The 23,172-nt window shown below is 33.2% G+C and overlaps 1 protein-coding gene across 1 annotated transcript; it reads right to left on the reverse strand.

The window, feature by feature from the left end:
* Positions 1 to 1,746: 1,746 nt before the first annotated feature.
* Positions 1,747 to 22,197, reverse strand: LOC124367605 (armadillo repeat-containing protein 5). The gene is given in 10 exon segments (XM_046824565.1): positions 1,747 to 4,355; positions 4,357 to 4,420; positions 6,676 to 6,924; positions 9,877 to 10,067; positions 10,264 to 10,569; positions 13,905 to 14,083; positions 15,640 to 15,808; positions 17,143 to 17,308; positions 19,345 to 19,562; positions 21,506 to 22,197. Coding segments are annotated over 10 exon segments (2,466 nt in total). The 5' UTR covers positions 21,767 to 22,197; the 3' UTR covers positions 1,747 to 3,692.
* Positions 22,198 to 23,172: the final 975 nt, after the last annotated feature.

Consider the following 23,172-nt stretch of genomic DNA (forward strand, 5'->3'; position numbering starts at 1 on the left):
CCCTTACCAGATCATCGGTGACGAGAGAAGGATAACCGCTCCGATTCTCATTATGCACATTTGTTCGACCGCCATTGAACATTCTAACCCAATTTCTCACCATTCCTTTACTCATCATGTTTTCCCTGCAAACATTTCAAAGTTGACGATAAATTTCAGCAGGTTTCACACTACTTGCATTCAAAAATCTTATTACAGACCAAATCTCGCAATCGGCAGGACCATTAATTGTCTTAAACATAAAAAAAAAAAACTGAAAACACAACGTAGAATAAATTAAATAACATGAGTCGATAGCCAATGAACAAGGACAACTAGTGTGCATGCACGCAACACCGATTGCAGCGCTACAGAGGCAGTAGAATGAAACCTTACTTTCTGAAAACGCCTCATAAACAAAATTTTAGTTTTCAAATAAAGTTTTTATTCTCTTCAATGGAACAAAAGATAATACAAATTGCAAATATAATAATATTTACTGTTTCTTTATGAAGAAAATGCTTGAAATTCAAATGTGCCAGCAAAGACAAAGTAGGAGTATGTCACACTATGCATTACTTACTTGGGCTTCACTAAACTTTCAAGTCTATAATGTGACATGTACCGCCTATGGCCCATGTTAAAATGTCATATGATTGTACTCAGTCTGCTTAAAAATATTTTTACTCTGCGATATTCTCATAGCCGTCACAGTTATCCTATTAGATCAACGCGAAAATGTTTTCTAACGCTGAGCCAAATTCCACGAAGTGACTTGTACAATCAGTGAACTTGATTGTTTGCCTATCAAAATTTAAAGTTTACAGGTCACTTCGTTTTCAAGATATTGTGCAAACAAGATAGCAATACCTTAGAGTAATAGACTTTGCTAACACTCAGATAATAAAAAGGTTACATTGAAACCATTGAAATAAAAACTATGCATACTTATTTAGATGTATTTCTTGCAATAAACTTTTTTCCCTGATTCAATTTGGTTCATATTTGAGATGTGATAATCTATTTAAAGGAAAAAGTTTTTAATAAATCTGAATCATTATCAGTTCATAATGATATCAATAGCACTTCATATTTGAATATTTTTAATTTGCCAGAAAAATACTGTGTGGCATTTTGTCACTGGATAAATTACTTATCATTTTCAGAACAATAACTTTCTTCCTGCAAAATATCTCTAACTAAACTTTAATGACACGGATCAGCCATATTAAGTAACAATAATACTAAAAACCACACTAAAACAGCTGTGCAACACGTGAAATGTACTTTTTTAATTGTAACAATTAACTGGCTAGTGGTGATATACAGTAGCTACAACACTACAGTAGGGGCCACAAAAGAGTACAGTTGGTACAACACATCAACTGGCACCTGGCACGGCATGACACAGACCATAGTTACAGTATTGTACTGTACAAAGCTCAAACTAAGGTAGTTAATTGATTAGATCAGTCATCGATGACTGGGTTCCAAGGGCACATGCCAAAAAGGCTCCTTCGTCAATTGCACTCTCTAGTGGTCCCTACTGTAATTCATGTATTTAGTTATTACAGTCCTTTTGCACAGTAACCTAAAGAATTAGCTGATACATGCTGAACGAAATACATTGAGGTGTAGCTGAGTAATACTATTAAAAAATCATATATTGAAAATTACGAATTTATTAGATGTAATACACACTGATGAGTGTGAGTGAGTGATATTCTATTCATATCAGTTCCAGTGTTAAAGAGAGAAAACAATAAATTAAATATTATACAAGAAGTTTAATAAAAACTATTATTTGGTGTAATAAAAATAATTTTTACATTGTTTGAAGGAAAGAAAAGAACTTAAATTGCATCATAAACAGAAGATGTTTAAAGCATTTTTAAAAATAAAGAATACATAGCAAACCACCATTAACAATTTTAACAAGATGTTAAAACATGTAACATTACATTCTGTTTGCAATGCATTAAAAATTGACAAAAAATCTTCTGGAAGCTCTTTAAAAGTTTAATTTAAAATATTTGCAGACCTGAGCATTTTGTACATTAATTGTACTCATCTTGGGGAAGCATTTTCTTCCATGTTTTACTTAGATAGGTATTACATGACCTTAGTTCCACCTTTGATTTTCATGATCACAAAAACTAATTTTAAGGAAATAAAATGTTTTCCATGCCCTTAGTTTTGCTCTTTGAAACATTATATTATATATTAATGGACCTTCAATACTTTACTAGATGTAGAAAGATGTAGATTTTTATTTAACTAGGAAAACAATATTCCTGAAGTTGAATTTGTTATCAGCAACTGTTTGGAAATAATTAAGAAAAAACAGTCGTTTTGATCATCCACATAGTGGTCATATTCATACAATGGTTCTGTTGTACATTTTTGGTACTGAATGTTAAGTCTGCGTGATGCAAAAATGTTGAGGTTTTTTAATGTTCTCAACATGACCTTAGCAAATTATACTTGTTCACAATATTAAATGTATTTGTTTGAATAGGGTTTTTTCAAAGAGACTGTATCAATTTTACTATTCTCTAACAAAACTACCAATTAGTAAAGAACAGCTCTAAGTTTGCGAACAGTATTTGTAACGATATTGAGAATTATATAAATTAATTTGGTTGCAGAAAAATGCACATTGTAATGGAATGTTATGTTTAAATTCTAAACATATAGATTTATGTTCTTTTAAGACCGGATACTGTTATTGAGACAGAGGGGTACAAAAACTCCCTTCATTGAAGTATTTGTGAGGATTATTCTGCGAAGGAAATCATGGCTGTGGAATGGAGGAGGAGTGTTCCACGTGCAAGTGGTAGATGAACTGTGGCTCAGTATGACCACTACAGCAAGTTTATACAACATAGAAGGAACTGGACAAGTCGGAGATGACCTAAAACCAATTGTATCTACGTAATGCCCAATGCTTAAGAGGGCACCAAATTAATAAGTGTGTAATTAAAAGCCAACATATTTTTTATAATTCTCTTATTGCTTTTTATAATTCTTCTACCAATGGGGATGGAGTGTAATTATATAATCATCCAAGTATTACGTGATGAATATTAAATAAATAAGAGTATTAATATATGAATAAGGTACAGTGATGTTACTATTTAAGATCTACTGTTTATGACAGGTGTAATTAATGTTCCAATAACCGTTTAGAACAGAATCTTTTAGATGTAATCATGGTAGTTCGAGTCTTGGTTTTATTAGTAGGCTGAAGTCCAATTTCTTATGCCAAAAACGCATCACGTCACCACCCTGACATCTTTATGTCAAGATGATAAAGGAAAACTGATTCTCAAATTCGAAGTTATAAAACTGCTTATTTTGAAGTTAGTATATTCACTAATGCAAATTCATAAGCTAGCTGGTTAACTAAATAGCCATTTTTTTCTTTCGGTTTCCACCAAAAACTAACTAGCAAGAATTTTAACCTATAAGTCCAACGTATAGCTTCTGATTTGTGAGCTCGCACTAAAACAAATTATATAAATTTTAAAATTGCACTGCATAACAAATAAACACGGTTTTAATCCAACTGCATTTTATCCAATTTGATAAAAATGGTAAAATCTAGACTAAGATCATAACCTAAAAATTAAATAACATTTCAGATTGAATAGAATTATTTAGAGTGTAACCATTTTATCAGAATACAACTGCTGACCAACCTACCTGGAATACTAATTCCAAAACAACAACTCACTTTTAATTATGTCCAGTATATCTTCTAAAAGTTCCTTCTTATGCCCACCACTCATCATAAGTGTGACGGCTTCCACCCTTTGTTTAGGGGTCATTTGTGATACAAGCACAAACTTTACAACGTCCGTAGTGATACTTCCGATGATTGGGTATTTGTATCCGACATCCAGCGCCCAGTCGTACACGACACAACACGTTTTATAGTTCAGGCTGTGGTTCATCACGACAGAGAGGATCTTGGAGGTCAGTTCTGGCACTAGGAAACGATCACACGCCACGATAAGTTCCAGTAACGTCCTTATGTCCTTCGGCAAGATACACTCACAGTAGGTATCAATGATTCGAGAAAAGTAAGTGACGCAATCTGCAGAGATATCAGTCAACCTCACCTCAGTTTGTTCTGATTCTTTAAAACCACCACGAAACATCGCCTCGAACATTGGTGAGTTGTTGCAGAGGGTTGATTTGTTTGCAGATACTGTTGAGCCGTCATCAAGCACAAATGTGATTGTTCCCTCTTTCCGCAAACTCCCAACATTGCAGTGGGAGCAGATCTCCATGGTTTTTTGTGGGTTAGCCACTTCCAATGTCTTGAAGAGTGCGTGTAGACTCGCCACTGGCGTCATTATTGTTGTTTCCAAACGCATCCATTAAATAGTTGATCGCTTTCTGTTTGAAAAGCAACCTTAACAACAGTTCCCGTTGACTGCAACCAAAAATCACCACGTTATTTAGTAACAAATGTTTATTTCATACAATACCTTAAAAATCATTCTATAATTTATGTGAGATTCTACAACTAATAAACTCTCCAATTATAATAATATAGATTCAGGTAATACATCAGAATGTGATTTTTCCATCTCTATGTAATCCGATCAAGTTTGGAAAATTACTTTAAAGAAAACATTGTGCGAATATTTTTAAGATTTAATGATAAAGAGAATACACTATTAACATTGTAATAATAAATTTGATTAGTTTTCATATTTTGATTTTGATTTAGAACACATTTTGTAATGCTCTGACACATAAATGTACATGTAAATCAAGAGAATGAAGCAATGCATGGCTTTGACAGTCTTATGGTAATATCCAAATAAGCAAACCAATGACTGCCAAATCTACATGATGAAGGGATGATATTTACTTTAGAAGGCTATCTGATCAGGTTAATTGAAATGAATCATGTTATTATTTACCAAATATTAAGTTTCAAACCACTTAAATATTTAAAATACATAGTAAAATGTCCATGTTATCACAGCCCAACATAGGTCAAAATCTAATCTGTTACAACATACATTTCTACTTTAATGACAAATATTAAGATAAAACAGCAAACACAGAAACAAATAGGTCTCTACTAACTTTTTCTCTTTCATCCTCTTAACTTCAAAATGATCCCCCTCCACATACCTACCCAATCTTGCCCCATTCTGATTCTGTTCTACACAGCCATTGATAATTGTGTATAGCTGAAATTTACAATAATACCAGCCTTACCAGAGAAATCTCAAAGATTCTAGTGCCTATGACAGTTCCAAAGCCCAAACATGAAAAAAAAAACATGTAAAAAAATAAGTTTCCACATCAAAGCAAATTTCAGTGCGCGAGTGAATTTTCGTTAGAGGAGGACACCTGGACAAGTCTTTGACTGTGAGCTATATTGCTACACAGCTACACAGAGCTATATTGTCTATTGTTGTCTGTCAGCCAGGTCACCTGCCAAGACATAGCTGGTCGTTCCCTGCTGTTTTGCAGCTTCATGAAAATTGCTTGTCACTTAGTAGGCCTACTGTATCATTTTTGTTTTTATTTTAATTATTCATTTACTGTACGTATTTGTTGGTTAGTGTGGTTTTCTGTATAAGAATAGAATAGAATAATGTTTATTGTCATTGTACAAAATGCATTGACAAAGTCATAAATACACCTAAGTGGCATAGTCAAAAGATGGAATAATGGAAACACTTGTGTTAACTCCAGGGAAAAAGTTCACAGCCAGCAAAAGAAATTATTTTTTCTTTCTCTCTAGTGAGAAAGTTTAAGCTTAATGAAGCTATTGACCTAAACTCTAAACCACAAAAATAAGTATAGCAAAAACAGCGGCAGCAAAAGTTTGTAAAGAAAAGAAAGATCTAGACATCTTGGATGAAGCAATATACACATTCTATACACCAAAAAGACTGAAAGAAATAACATTTTCATATTGAAGTTTTTGATAAATGTGCCATAAGAAGAACAATTTACAATGTTTATTAAACCGAGCATACACTTCCTTCCATAAATTACTACAAAATAAATTTTTAAATAACAAGATTTAAATTTCAAAGGTAGTGTAATAGGTATTAAATCAATTTAAAGAATTAGGATTCAAATGGAAGATAGTTGAAAACGACAGAAAATTAGATTGTACGGAATGACAGGAGTTAAGAGGATCGACAATTTGAAAAAAATAAATCAGTTGTGTAAATATGGAAGAATGTTATGTTTTGTTAACACATGTCACTCATAAAGGTTGGTGTTGTGATGTCTTTGAGAGTTAAAAAACTAATTTAAGATTGGGTACACATTGGACTTTGATAAAGCGTGCTGTGAACCCCATCGGGCACATGATTGTTTAATTTTTAAGGTAAATTAATGTTTTAGGTGCCTCTTGAGGTACATAGAAAAAATATATTGAAATAATTTTTTTGTGAAAAATTGCAAATCCTATATACACTTCTTGTTATGCTTAGACTGAAAGTAAAAAAAACCATTACGGTTTTTTGCTATTATAATTGAAAAATTCGACGGCAAATAAAAAAGTCTGGAAATAAGCCATCGCCGTGAACGTGTTAAACTACTCATAGCCTTTAAATGGTTACAAATTGTAAAAATCACAACTGTATAAAAATCTTCCAATGAAAAGATGTACTTTACTTTGTAAGAATCCAATTGAAACAGCTGTTGACCCACCTGATGACGTGAGGTATTGTCAGTGATACTGATAGTTTGACAGGATCCTCAGCCTTAAGCAACCTGTACGTCATCTCGCCCTCTCCGAGCCCGGTTTGTGATATCTCCGCCACACGGCATAGGACTCGTGTTCCCTCGTCCAGCAAACGTTCGCACTCCGCACAACACTCGTGGTTCGGCCGGCACAAGCGACAGTGCACTGTCAGCACAAACTGGTCATCCAACAGCTGACGGTAGTAGTTCTTGTTCCTGTCAGCATAGATCAAGCTTCACTAAAAATTCTATATGCAATGGAATACAATATGCAGGAAACCATTGAAATTTCTTTATTCAGTCTAGTTCTCTAAGAACTAGACTGAATATAAGGAAGACCACATTCTACCTTTCAAATATTTTGTATCTTCTGTCTTGATCCAGCTCTATTTTTACTACTCTCCTCAGAATTGAACACCCTGTGCAGTCATCTGTGACTTCAGAACACCTAAACTTTCTATGAACAGAGTACTTTCACTTAAGCAAAATGATCAAGTTGGCTAAAAACCACTTAGGGTAACTGATAAATTTCCTGTTTTTTCATTTGTGAATTATCCCTTATAAATGCAACAGTCCCTTAGTTAAAAGCATCAGCTGCATTATAAATTGATGTAGGCAAAAGCATATCAATCCAGTTATGCCAAGTGACGCCATGGATGCAGATCACAAGAGAATGATGATCCCCATCTTCTTAGATCAATGCAACACATCAAGACAAGTCAACTTAATCGTGACTTGTAAGGATTAGATCCAGGACATTTTGACCTCGATGGAGGTCAGACAGATTTAAATAATCTAAGACTCTTGAGAAAGCTTATACTAGCCTTGCCATAAAATTTACACCCAGGAGCAAAGAAGCAGTCATAACTCAGAACATTAAAGTCACCCATCATCAAAATATTATATTTTATGAATTCTATTTACCTCTACATAGTTTCAAGGTGTAAGTGTTTAGGACATTACGACAAGCTGATGGGAGAGGCAATTGTAGAATCAGAAAACGGCCCGGGCATCATGCTAGCAGATTTCATGCTAGAAGAAGTCTATGCCTCGAAGTTCCTCGGTATATACCTAGATCGAGGGTTGATATGGAATACACACATTGATTCGGTTTGCGTAAGATTGTTTTCAGGCATTTCTGTTTTGAGGTCCCTAGCCAAATACTACATACGTCTCAAGTACTGATGGCGTATTATGGCCTGATTTATCCACACCTTTCTTACGGATTGATTTTGTGGGGGATGTGCGCAAACAATCAATTTTTAAGAGCATTCAAGTAGCAAAAGAAAGCAATTAGAATAATCACAAAAATAAATTTCAGGGAATCCTGCAAACAAGCTTTCAAACAATATTGCAGCTGTTGACTCTGCCAAGTCTCTACATTTTGCAAACAATTCTGTTCTGTAAGTTAAGATGTGCCCTGATAAGGGGCCGAGACATACATGAGTATGAGACCAAAGGCAGAGACAGCTACCGAACTGAAAGACACAGAATGGTTGCTTATGAGCACTTGCCCTCAAAGGCTGGTGTTCATTTAATCAACAGATTGCCAGATTCTATCCAAAGCGCCCCAACGCCCAAAGGGTTAAATATTTGCCTCAAATGCTTTTAGTGTCAAAGGTATTTTATAATGTCAGCGAATTTATGGCACACAACTGGGAGACCGATCATTTACAAGACTGACCCCGACGTTGGAAGTGGATAGAATTGGCGTATGAATGAGACTGAAAGAATGCAAAAACTGTATGTAAGAATGGATATTGTGGTATAAATGGCAAAATTATTTTAATTTAAATTTCTAGACATTTGCTATACATGTTAACATGTTTTCGTAATAAATAATTTGACTTTGACTTAGACTTCTGAATTGCACAAATCCTTGCCTCTTAATATTCCAATTTCAACCAAGTCAGGTTTCCTGAAAGAAAATAAACCTTTGTTCATAGCAAGTAAGCCACCAGCCACCTTAAAAACTGGAGGCATGGTCAGATTACAGCCATGTTTTGTACAGGGAAAAAATAATGGAGCTAGTACCAGTACCTGTCAAGGATAAAATATCTTATCAGATTTGGTCCAGAGACCACTGCCATTCTGGTATTGGTATTGAACTATGGACCACATTAATACTTAATCACAGTGGAAGCCTCCTTCAATAGTTTTATAGACCCATATTTGTGGATATTATGTCCAGAGCGCATTCTTAATGGACACTTTAAAACAACTCCAGGCTTTTAAGGCCAAATTCCTGGACTTCTGCAACAGTCATGTAAAAAGATTGTAGCTGCTTGCTTTAGTCTTTAGCTTATTTATATTATGTTATTCATTTTGCAATTTTATATTTGTTATTTTATAATACTTATTGAATTTTTGTTTGCTAGCATAGTAAAGTCTATTAATAGTTAGAAGCTTCTATTGTCCAGTATTGAAGTTATCAATTCCAAATCTAGATTAAGCAAATTAATGTTTGTAAATAGAATTACTATGGACTGACACTCGCTATAAAATTATTAAGTAATTAGTGAATACCTGTATTAATGTATGAAAATAAAATAAAAATATTGTAAAAAAGGTTTTTTATATAATTTTTAAACATTTTTCTACATTTTACACGGAATTAGACCACTGTGCAGTGACTCAACATACTATACTGTACTATAATATACAGAAGCCAACAGAGCAACGACTGCAACAACTTAAATTACTGACCGCAACCGTAACTATATAACTATAGAACTGTAGCAATAACCTAACCTAATTCTAGCGATGATACTAGTAGAGGCTGCCTTTTTGGATCTATATTCCAATATGTTTTAAAAGTTCCATTGTAATAGATTTTACCAATTTATTTTTTAGTTTATATATAAATAATCTGCAGCTATACGTATGGAAGTCCTAAGACAATCATCTGAGTGTTGAGTCAGCAGCAGAATTGTCAAGATTATGGCGTTTAAGGACAATTCGATAGGTCTACTCTACTGCGGGAGATGACTGTTGGAGTTGGTGGGGTTTGTTCTCTAACCTCAGAGGTTCTTGCTAACCTCAACAAGGGTGTGCCACCCGACTACTTTGACTGGTGAGGTTGGCTCAGAGCTGGCCTCCCCACTAAGTGCAATTTATAGGCCTCTTGATCTAAGAGAACAAAAAAAAGGTTGAAGACTGTACACTTACCCTGCTATGGCACACAGCAGAAGGCCGGCTTTCGGGTTAGCTTCTCTGACAAGGCTGATGTAGTCGATCAGTGTAGAGATCGTCAGTTTGGCCACCAGGTCAGTGATCGGGATGTGAACATAGTAGGTAATATGGTGCAGGAATATGAGGATCATCTCTTCCTCCTTCACATCACTCACCTCTTCCTCCATCTACAACATATTATTTTATTGTTCCTTGTTGAAATTATGCTTGTCAAAATACAATATCAACAGTAAAAATGTTAAACTTTAATCTGTCATTCTCTAACACGCAAAATTAGATGTTTTATTTCAGTAGAGAAATTAAAAGCACTCAGAGATCAAGAAATTTCAAAACAAAGAAAGGATCTGAAGAATTGGAAATTACCTTCATCTCCTCCTGAGTCATACTGACATCGTCGTCTGGCTGAGTGGGTGTACACTCGAGCTCGTCTTCACTGAGACACAGGGGCGAGTAGACACTGGCGGGGGAGGCAGGGGGTGAACAGTCGGAGAGGGGGGACCACTGCCCCGCCCCCCGTCCAGGAGGACTTAGCCCGGAGTAGCAGGGGGATACGCTGCCCGCCTGAGGCTCAGGTAGTGCCAAACACTTATCGTGGGCTCGACCATGCCTTATTACGTACTCTGCCAAACTCTTGATTAGAGCTGGTACTAGCCCGTTTACCAGAAGAATCTGAAAGATAGAATAAATTAACAAACACACCATAAAAAAAATTAATTTTAATTTAAGAAATGCAAGACCCAGTAAAAGCTTTAGATTTTTAAAATTTGATTGCAATCCCAAAAAAATCAGATGATCTCAGTTGTAGGTTCCATTTGCAGTCATGTATAGCTTCATACCAGATCAACTACAGATGCATTCCATATATGAAGTAAGTTATGTGAGGCAGTGAGTAGTCTGTTCGCTCACTCATTAAGAAATATGAAGAGATTAATATTCTTGCTTGGAATCAGACACTGTGCACTGTGTACTGTGCAGTTAAGCAGTTTCAATTCTTAAAAATATAAATGCTTCTGTAATATTGTAAAGATAAATCAAAGGACTCCATTTCATCAGTTTAATCATAAGTTTAACTTATCTTGGATTTTATTTGACCCTTACAACATTTTGAGATCAAGCAAGGGAACCAATATAAAAAAAATTATAAATATTATTTTTGCGGGCATATTGATATAGGAATGTACAAAAACAGTAAAAATTAATCAGAACACTTAAAATTGTAGTATATTTAAAGATTATTTACATTTTTACAAACGGATTTCCAGACATTTAGCAGCTGTGAAGTGGGTTGCACTTTTTACTCTATTAGTGCTTTTCTATAAAACAAAATCTACAAATAAAGTGCTTAAAACTAAATATGACACTCACTTTACATACCTCCTCATGTACTTTTAATAAATTGTATTTTTTGAAAATGTCCATAAAACCAAATGCTGTCAGTTGATGTGTAAGTTTTAAACATTTGGAAAACTGGAAATTGGCACTGATAGGAATAAGCCAAGATAAAGTTAAATTTTTTAATAAGATAGATCCTTATGGTCAAAATAAGACTTTTTGAGTTCATTCATGTGTTCAGAAATGTATCCTCTGAGAAAAAAAAAAACAAAACTCAGAGTATTGAATTCAGCTTTAAAACAAGAAATGAGGACAGTGTTAAGTTTTTAGGCCTGTTCGTGCAATCTAATGTTAAGTGAAACATTCATGTTGAAACTCTATGTAAAAAGGTTTCTAAAGGTATTTTTATGCTTAGAAAACTTAAATCTTTTGTAAGCGTAGATGTGTTGAAAGCTGTTTACTTTGCCCATATTCAAAGTCATTTATCTTACGGAATTATTGTGTGGGGGCATTTTGGTAATGTAAGAAGACTATTTTTATTACAGAAGAGAGCAGATAGAGTAATGTTTAATGTTAGTAGTAGGACGCACTGTAAGCCATTGTTTAAGCAACTTGGTATTTTAACTATTATTTCTCTATACATTTTAGACTGTTTATTATATATCAAAACTAATTTAGATACAATTCCTACAAATAATTCTATTCATAGTCATTTTACCAGACAAAACAATTTCCTTAGAGTAAATCAGTGCAATTTTCAAACAACTATAAACAGTTTTTGTGAATTTGGTCTGAGGCTTTATAATATGCTACCATACAATGTTAAATCGCTCAATGTAAAACATTTAAAAAATGAAATTAGATCTATTTTATGTGATATTGTGTATACAATGTCAAAGAATTTGTTAATTTCTTAAAAACAAAAAATGTTTAGATAGATATTTGTGTATGTGAACATATTTTATATTTGTATTTTATAGTATGCTGTACGCAAATGATGCGCATGACACTATTCTCTGTATTATTTGTACATTTTATGAATAAAGAATCTTTTGACTTTTGACTTTAGAAAAAAAAGAAGAAAAAAAAACAGTATCTCAAAGTTAGGAAGAGAATGTTATTTTTTCCACAGTGTCCAAAATCATCCATTTACAATGACAACATTTTGTCATTCAGGATTTTGTTAGGTAAGGTAAGAAATTAGTAAAAAAAAGTTATTAAGTTTGGTTGGTTTTGAGGATTTTCTGATTTTTATTCCAGAATAGAAAAATGAATTTAAACCATTTCAAGATAAAGAAATAAGACAAACAATTACTTAAAGTGAAGGTGGGTACATATGTAGAACTCTCCATGAGCAACCATCAACTACCACTGCTTGTTGGTCCACTGTAGAACACATAAAATTTCAAATTCATTTTAAGAACCTTGTGACAGGAAAATTTTGCAAGAGTCAGTTGAAAACAACTGGAACAAGTAAGTGGTAGTCAGACGGTGCAAAATCCGGGCTGTAGGGCGGGCGATTGAACTACTCCCAAAGAAATTGTCGAACCAATGTTTGGGTGTCACCAACGGTATGGGGCCGAGCATTGTCATGGAGCAACACAATTCCGTTACTGAACATTCCTCTCCGTTTGTTTTTAATTACCCGTCTTAGTTTTCTTAAGGTTTCACAATACCTTGTCGCATTAATGGTTTCACCTCTCAGGAGGAAATCAATCAGCAAAACACCTTTCTGATCCCAAAAGACAAACTTTTTGCGCAGACATTGTCGTCTTCAATTTTTGTTTCTTCGGGGATTGCATGTGTCGCCACTCCATTGACTGCTGTTTGGATTCTGGTGTGACATGCAGAACCCAAGTTTCACCACCTGTCACAATTTTGTTTGAAAAAGTCAAAGCACTTCCGAGTCTCTTGGTTTTGTGCACGTCTGTGAGCATTTTTGGAACTTATCCGAAACACAGTTTGCGATAACCTAAGCGGTACGTAACAGTTTCGTACAAAACAGTATGTGAAACTGGTTTGAATTATCAGATAGCGTTGTCATAGTGAAACGTCTGTTCTCTTGGATTTTTTTGTCAACTTCCCTTACCAGATCATCAGTAACGAGAGAAGGCCGATTGCTTCGATTCTCATCATGCACATTTGTTCGACCGCCATTAAACATTCTAACCCTCACCATTCCTTCACTCATCACGTCTTCCCTGTAAACATCTCCAAGTTGACGATAAATTTCAGCCTGTTTCACATTCCTTGCATTCAAAAATATTGTTACAGAATGAATCTCATAATCGGCGGGATCACTAATTGTCTTAAAACATTTTGAACGTTCAGAGAAAACTGAAAACACAACGTAGAACAACTAAAATGGCTTGAGTCGATAGCCAGTGAACAAGGACGACTAGTGCGCATGCGCGGTACACCAATTGCAGCACTACGGCGGCAGTAGAATGAAACTGTACTTACTTTCTGAATACGCCTCGTACTTAAATCAACTTTGTGGTAATAAGTACACCACCTTTAGAGGAAAAATTTGTACTTTTAGCCTGACTTTAATAGGTTGTTGTAGCTCCCAAAGGTTGCATTTCTGGTTCATACAAGATAAAAGTTTAGTATAACCATGTAGAATTCCGCAACATCAATTCTGGAACATTCTATAGTGCAACTTTACTAACCTCTAAACTGGACTTGTCATACAGGAAGTAGGTCAGGGCCTGAAACGCCTTAGACCTGATGACCTTGCTCTTGGTAATCTGTAAAAGTTGAACTAGAAGTTCTAAGCCTCTTTCGCAGTTGCGGATATGGGCTCTACCAATGGAATCTTGACACAGGAGGAAGAATATCATCGCAAGCCCTGCAAATCATGAAGCGGTTCTTATCACTGTTTTATTAAGTTAAAATGTAATTTATTCTTCTACAATTCCTCCATAATATGAGGCCATACATTCTTTTTGACATGTGTTCTTGATAAAGGTTTCTTTTTGTAGGTGACAATAAGGCAAACTCAAAATGGCACCGGAAATATAATTCACTTAAACTTGAAGTGCTCATACATGTGCAAAGCCTACATAATTCAGTGTGAAGCCACTGGTAACTACTAGTAGACTATAAACTATTAACTGACTGTGAGTAGATACTTTGTGGTTTAGAAATATGCAGCTACAAAAAGGGCTTGTAATGGTCTAGGAGGTTTTGACTCTAAAATAACTCTTATAACTGTTTTATTCAGTTAAAATGTATTTTATTCTTCTATAATTCCTCCATAATATGAGGCCATACATTAAAATTGAATGGAAGTATGAAAATTAAGCAGTTATACATAATGGATTAGTAAAGTTGTTTAAATAATGTTATGAAAGGTAAATGTGAAAAACAACTTCTTTGCACTGAAAAATTCTACAATTATTTTACAAATTGAAATTCTTTTAAAATGAACAAATGTTTGAAAAAGAAATACTGGAAGTTTCTGATGGTATGCAGAAATGTGGGTATTAAAATACCATTTCTAAGTTTCATTATAAACCTTACAATTTATTTTTATAGAGTACACCAAGCTTTACATTTCTTTGTTGTTGTTTATCTGCAATCTTGACATTGTTGTATTACAAACTTACTCAATGACTTGCATCAGTAGCATAACTAAGAGGAGCAATCAAACTTGCTTGAGATACAGCAGTTAAATATTTTACTTTGAATTAAGTCTATCGAATTCATTTAAATTTTATTCAAATTTATTCTACACCTCCCAGTGTGATGTCTCTTCAACCAGATAACCCCCCAATCACAAAGTAAAGTCCTAATTACACGAAAGGCTTGCATAAACCACACAATTACACTTACACTTTGCTTATGTCAACACAATCATTTATTTGAATTTCACTTAGTAGATTTATTCATTAGGAATACGTAGATAACATATTTATTGCCATTTAAATTTTGCTTGATTGTTAAAAACTTAATAGAAACAAGGTCTACAAGAATAACTATGAGAGCGAACAGTACCAATGACGTACAATCAGTTTCATTACTGTACATATGAGTTGATGAGCAGTTACAGGATTAAAGCTTTTGATTTTTAAAGTTTTAGCTTCTTGTTCTCTGGTTGGGACATTTTAAATGATATAACATTAATTCTTTCATACTTTGTATTATAGAGGTTATATGGCATGGGGAAAACATATGCCAGTTAAAAGGACTGAGATAAATATTGGTTTATGAAGGTAAATTAAAATGATTAATTTATACACGGTGGTACTGAGGATGTTTAAAAATAAAATCAACACATCAAAATTACCAATTTAATATTGGCAATTAAGTGGCCGCTGCAACTCAGTTACTTTCCTGAGAAATGATAACAAAATATTCAAGCCAAACACTTTTATAAAAGCCACATGTTCTATGCACACTTACAGTGATCAACTCCATTGTTGAGTTTGGCCACCACAAGCTCCACCAGCCCATCCTTGACCAACTGCAGACGAGAGATTTCCAAGCAGCTGAGATTGTATAGACAGAGGTTAGCAGTGGGGTCACCCACCTCTTGTACCAGCAGCGAGAGATCTGCTCGGCCTCCTTGAGCCTTGGTAGAACAACAAACATTATAAGGAACCTAAATTTGTGGTTCACCTTTTAGGACTTTTGAAAACCTAAGGCAAGATTCAAATCTATCTATATGCTGATTAATACTTGATCAACTGTAGAAAAAAAGATTTCCAGGCAGCTGAGACTGAATAAGCAGAGGTCACCCACCTCTTGTACCAGCAGCGAGAGATTTAAGGCAAGATTCAAATCTATCTACATGCTAATTAATACTTGATCATATAATTAGATTGCCATTCATTTGCAGTTACAGGGCTATCAAATAGTAAACTTACTTGTACAAAAACCAGTCTTTATTTTTTAACAATCTCAGGTATGCGATTCTTCCATATGCAGTAGTCAAAATCAGTTGATTGAACCATGAAATAGTTTATTTCAATGATGTTTAAAATAGTTTTTAGTTCTAGTTACAAATAATTTCAACCACTGCTTTGACATTAAAACATTAATTTCATGTTCATTTTGTACATAGATATATTACAGCACAAAGAACAATGTTTAGTAATTATAAATTACAATTATTGTGAGATGTTGACATATCTCAAGTGCGTATTTCGAGTTTAGTATATCTGACGAATGAGAATAACACTGAATCCAGGGTTATTATTAGCTAATAAAAATAAATGCAACTTCTTATTCTTCCAGAACATTTATGAATTCAAACTTGTTAATTGGAAAAGGTGCAAACAATGTGGGGTCAAAAAATTATGTTTTCTTGTCCTATTGTTATGGTTGTATAACCAATTCTTAACTACATATAATTTTTAAGTCTAAAATAAAAGTTTAGTTTTTCAATACTAAAAATCTTCCAAATGTTGAGCGAATTTTGAAGTTTGTTGAAACAAACTTTAGAGTATTGATTTGGATTTTCAAAATTACATGGCTCAAGTGTTATTTTATGCAAGAGGCCACTAAGTTTTTTATCAGTTCACACGGGAACATTCTTTTAGATAAATTAATAAGCGTATAGACTGCAACAAATAGTTTATTTCAATAATTTTCTGAATACATTTGATCAACTTCAGCCTTAATGTATGTTAAACCAACAGTATTGTCGCATTGATGATGTTAAAACCTCAACTTCAACCTAAATTTATGTTAAACCAACAGTATTGTTGCGTTGATGATGTGAGAACCTATCAGATTTTCAGATTAGTAACATTCACGTTAAAAGAATTCTACTTTATTAACAAAATAAAACTATAAAAGAGATAACTCCTTGAGCTATGCCAGAAATAACATTATTGTTAGTTGGTAATTAAAAGCTTATAGTCATATTATAAAACTACTATCAAAATATGTTAAAACACCAACCTGAACAGCTATTCCACTTGATTTCAATGATTTTGTGAAGGTGGCCAAAGCTTTTATAACTGCGCTTTTTACATCACAATCATTTGTAGACAAGTGGACAGCGACAGCTTTGACTACCTCTGCTTTCAGCATATCCAACCGATACTTTGGCACCTCCCAGAGCAACCTAAATGTTTAACAAAAATGTTAGACATACTGCAAAAACAAGGAGAATAGTCTAAAGTTTCAAGTTTATGATGTGCGAATATTGAGTTCAACTCCATTTCACCTGGTCTGCTTAGTCAGTGTCGGAAATCTGACGCTGTCACAAGACTTGGCTGCTCCTGGAATTTGGAGTCATCTGTCTGAAGAGATCCAAAAAAGTTAGTAACAAAAACTTTCTGACGCTGCACTAAAAAGGAAGGTAAAATGAAGCTGACCTCAACATTCACTCAACAATAAAATCTTCCCACCATAGCTACATTATGTGTAGAAAACTGTTGTCCCACCGTGCTCATGTCTAAAACATGATAGTGCACTCAATTGTGCACCTGATGATACTATAACAATACCTATTCGTCTACATTGCACTTGATTTCATAGATTAGGTGTCTCTGATGTCGAAACGATGCAAAGAGTTTGTTTTAAACTTATTTGTCACCGACTTTTTTCGATCTCTTCAGATGTACATTGACTCCAGATTCCAGGAGCCAAGTCTGTGTCAGCATCGGATTTCAGATGCTGCACGTAAGAGGAAGGTGAACTGGAGCTAAACTCAACTTTTTACCAGTACCATCTACCTAATACTTTATCGACTCTCCCTCTTATTCTGCTTTATAAGATTCTTGTACATGCCAGAGGACAGAATACTTAAAGGCTTGGCCGTTATATTAAAAAAAACTGTTTAAAAAGTATAAAAATGGTTTTAAAAAATTATCTAAATTTGATCACCACGAAAAAATAACAGACACTTCAATTTTTCAATGTTCCCCATATTCACCCCCTTGGTAACACTCTGCTAGACATTTCCTCCTTGTCTGAATTACTGCTAAAGAAGACAGCCTTAGATATGTCTATTTTCTGCAAGTTGATATTCTTTTTATTTATTACTGTAAAAATAATTTAAATTATTCGTGATTCAGTTACATTGTAGATTTCATTGTTCTACTTATGTTTGTTTAGTTTATGGTTGTTAACTATTTTTTACTTATTGGTCACAACAGTTATTACTTGTTCAATAAGTTTTGTAACTCAGTTTGTTGATATTTTCAGTTGTCTAGTCTTTTGTCACCATAATTTATAATATTATTTGTTGCCTTGCATTGTTGACAGTTTTTAATATTTGTTGTTGTTTGCTTGTTTATTTGTAGATAGTGCAGTATTGTTTTTAGGGTTTCATAATTCATTTTATGTTATATAAATAAAGTACAATGATGTACAGTATTTATATATATATATATATATATATATATATATATATATATATATATATATATATATAAGAAGTTTTTAAGCCAGGATCATCTTGGACACTTCTTTGTATTTTTTTTTTTTACTCAGATTTGTCGTATTACTTGTTTGTAATAAATGTGTAAAATACTGTAGAACCATAAATAAATAAATCCTAAATACAAAAATGGATTTAATTCTATATACAGGATTTAAGGGAAGACTTGTAAAACAAATTTAGAATAAACAGAGCAAATACTATGTATTTTTATGAGATTTCTTAACAAATAACTTGTAAACCTCACATTTTTTAAAGAGATGTTTATGAAAGAAAAACTTGTAAATATTTCTGGGATTCCAAACTTGTAACTGTGTATTAAAGATCTCTTTAATATACTTTAATTTTAGTACAATATATTTATAAACTTTATTTCATAAAATGATAAAACCTACTAAAATATGATGTACAAAAATCACACTTATTATTATTGTTTAGATTTTATTTTTTCCTTATATTTGTCTCATAAGATTATTGTCACCTATAAAATTTGACATATGTTCCTTTTTAGATTATCAAGAGATTCTTCGTGGAGTCTATTGGAAGATGAGTCACAAACTGCAAAAAGAGCAATCTTTGTGTTTTGTGTTGATGTGCAGATAAGCATTAGATAAGTTTTCAAGCCCCTGGATATTGGAATAGTAATTATATAATTTTTTCCTAACCTGAAAATGAATCTATGATTCCATTCTTACGAATAAAAAATGTGCTACTACCTGAGAGTTCGAATTGCCATCTGCTGGGTGCTAGGGGTAGAACTACTGTTCAATACGGACACCAACACTGGAACAATGTGATGTTCATGGAACTTTTCAGCTATTTTATAGTTCTGCGTTAAGTTTCCAATCAGCCTGCATGCACGACTTTGGATACTTTCCTGGTTCAGGTTTTTTAGAATTCCAATAATTATTGGAATCCCTCCATAAGCAACAACCTAAAAACATAATTGGTATTATAAACTTTATTTTTTTGTATAAAATTATTATATAGTAACATGAAACATAAAAACAACTGTTTTTTTGTGCATTATGCTTTTGAAAGTTAGTGCACATTCTAAAAGATATCCTAAAAAGTAACAACTTTACCTCAATAACATGTTTATTTACTTTTATTGACTTTTAGTGCACGTTCTTGTCTATCTTTATTTTGTTTAATTTATTGTGTATGAATGAAACATCCTCATTTTAAAAAACAGAAGTTTTTAACTTAACCTCTTCAGATTAGATTCTTTATTTTGGTTCATTGTAAATGGAGGGAACATTTGAAAAAGTTACTGAAATTTTACTACCATTCAGTGGTACAAAGGAATTCAGTGATTAGAACCAGATTGTAGATCTCATAGCATATTGTTACTGATTTCTTGTGCATTGATATTGTTTGAACAATGTCAAATTTCTAAAATAATGCTGTTTCTGTCAAAATTCTTCCATTGTCAAATATAAACTTTAAACAAAGGATATTGATATTTCCATTGCTAAGTTTAAGTAAGCCAAAACTCTAATTTGTATTCTGCTATCTGTAATCTTCTATTTTAAATGAAAATCTGTTTAAAACATAATTATTACAAATATTATGTGTGTTTATTGCTTTCAACATGGACTATTTTAAATATGGCTCTTATTATAATATTCATCTACAATTAATTTATTTACTAATGAATTTTATCTTTATTTGTTTCAGGTTTATCATAGTAGTTTTATATTTATCACTAGTATTCATTGGCCATGGTAAAATGGTGCTCCCTAGATGTTAAATAAAAATAAATAAATAAACAAGTTATGTATTTTAGTACCCCTAAATACAAAAGAACACTAATTTTTTGGAACTTCCAAATCGACCCACCCTATGCTTATTCAAATCTGAGAATGATATTTTTACCATTATATTTATTCTTATCTAAATTCTACTAAAAACTAAAGAACATTTTCAAAATGTTGACTATTCTTTTTTAATACAGCTGTAGATACAGTTCGAAGACTTTAGCTGCGCGCGTGACCTTGAGTGTGTGGTAATAGGCGGGAGGGGGCGGGGTAGCATTATGCGCTGCGTCCCGAAAACATTTCCTATGACTCATGGGTAAAACCCTCCTTTCAGGAATCGTATTGACCCAAATAACTCATCACACTCACTACAATCAGTCTGTTTTGTGACAGTACTGATTTTTTGTGGAATTAAATAATAAGAGAATACCAAATAATAGGGCTTACCCTTGTTTTTCAGTTGTTATAGTGTTGTTTAACGTGTTTTTAAAAATAACGTATTTGTCAATACTACTCTGCAAATCGAAATCGTGAGTTTAAAGAGATTGTTGCGCCTTCATCTCAGCTGCTAGCACGTAAACGCAACCACACAGATAGTGTTTATTTGTTGAAATAGTAGTATTAGGACCCTACCCTCCAACTGTACAAAAAGCAAACACACTGAATTCTATTTCCTCCTGTTTGATTACTATTCATTACAGTATTTTATTTACGGTTAAAATAAAAAATTTATTTATATCAACATTAAATTCATATGCAGTATAACTATTAAAACTGTTTTATTTAAATGTACAGGCCAGTGTTGATGGAGGGTTAAATTTTATGTTATGTAACCAATTTCAAGGTTACATCTCTGTAATTTGTAGTGTAAATAAATTAGTTGATTCTGTAAAAATAATGGTAAAGCTATTCTCTATATTCAGTTTTTAGAGCCTATTGCTACGTTAACAAATATAGGCTACAGGGTAAAATGCATTGCATATCAATTTTCGTTAAAGGATATTAAGCAAATCATTAAACAAGCATTATACTTATGCTGACTTCATTAGCATATTGGTTACTATGAAGGATAAACTAAAAACTAGATTTTGCGATCAGTAGGTCTAGTTAAACTTACCTGTTCTCGACATTCTTCTTGCAAGCAACAGTTTGCTAAAATACTTAAAGATACATTAAGTATTTTTTCATTTGGCTTGGTTAGAATTTTAACAATACGTTTCAAGCCTCCTTTGTCTCGTAAAAGCTTGATGCCTTCATCTTCTTTGATTACATCTGTTCTAATTTGGACTAATAACTTGTAAATCGACTGAGATGATGAACATTTTTCTAATTGATTAATAAGTTTTATTATACCCACTGAGTGTCCAGTTTTTGACATTTCAATTAACCTATGTCACTTTTCACTGCTGAAAAAGAATAGCCTAACCTACTTATCCTTGAAACCAATATTTTCTTGCACTTGATGAACAAATGCCTACATTATCTTCACAAAGAAAGCTATAACCCCCCCTAAACACAAACACATTTGTATTATTTAAAATAATAGCCGTTAACAAATTAAGTTAGAAAAATATTTAAATGTCACTATATACGAACTTTTGTGAACAAAGCGTTTTGAGGTTATGATTTACAAGAAACAAAATTTAGGGAACGACGTGTAATTATGAGTTTATAGCAACTAAATTTATAATTATTGAAAGTTTTCAAACCATTAATTTGCCGTATCTGTAGAAATTTATTAATAAGTAGAAATTTGTACTTAAAATTAGCAGCAGACGAAACGAAATATATCCAATATCCGGTTTCTTGATGCTATATCCGGTTTCAGTTTTTGGTGTAAAGCTTTAGTTTCCAATATAAGATTACAAAAGGTACAAATAGTAATTAAAAAGCAGGCCTAAATTATATTATTAATGACTTCTAAAAAGGCATACGGTTAAAATTAACAGAATGCATAGAACAGAATCACTTATCTTATTGAAAATACTTCTTGTAAAATTAAAATTGAAATCGGAAATGTTTATTGGTTTACCACATAATAGAGTCAAGAACGAATGAGACCACTTATTTAATTAAACAAACGTATATATTAATACAACTTTATACAAGAGAATAGTAATTTATCAATCTGCTGAACGTGTCAAAAAAATCTGTAATGGTACCACCTTAAAAGAAATGCATTTTTATTTCCTTCAAAAAAATTACTAATTTAAAGCTTATGCACTCTGGCGGTTCATTCCATTCATTGCAGAGCTTGACACAGATATGATAAGTGGTTCTAAAAGTTAGTGTTATGTTATTTTTTCACGAATGTAGTAGCCATGAATTTTCTGTGGCACAATATACTTAGATTTTTACGGACGTATTTGACTGGGTAAAGGACGTGTATTTATGAAAAGGTTAAGACACTGTGGTGTTGGGAAAGTGGCTTGGAGGAAGAAAGACGCAGTTTACTAAAAACTGTAGATAATGCTCTTTTTAGAGTCTAAATTTGAAGTTAGTTTGTACACATTTCCAACCCCACATTTCAACTGCATAGGTTAAAATGGGTATACCATTATTTCATAATGTACTGTAATCTTCATGCTGTATGCCTTCCAACGTTGGGAACGCACCCAAACGTGTCGATGATACTGAATTATTTAAATAATAATAATCGTTTAATACAAAATTAATTGAAAATTTGGCTGGATCCGGACCACTTCGATCCTCTCGCTGGCTACGTCCTTGACTCTATGACAGACGCACTCAACGCAAAACTGTGTAAAATCAACATTCTATGAA

Source organism: Homalodisca vitripennis, chromosome 8 (genome assembly GCF_021130785.1).
Source record: "Homalodisca vitripennis isolate AUS2020 chromosome 8, UT_GWSS_2.1, whole genome shotgun sequence".
In the NCBI taxonomy this organism is placed as follows: domain Eukaryota; kingdom Metazoa; phylum Arthropoda; class Insecta; order Hemiptera; family Cicadellidae; genus Homalodisca; species Homalodisca vitripennis.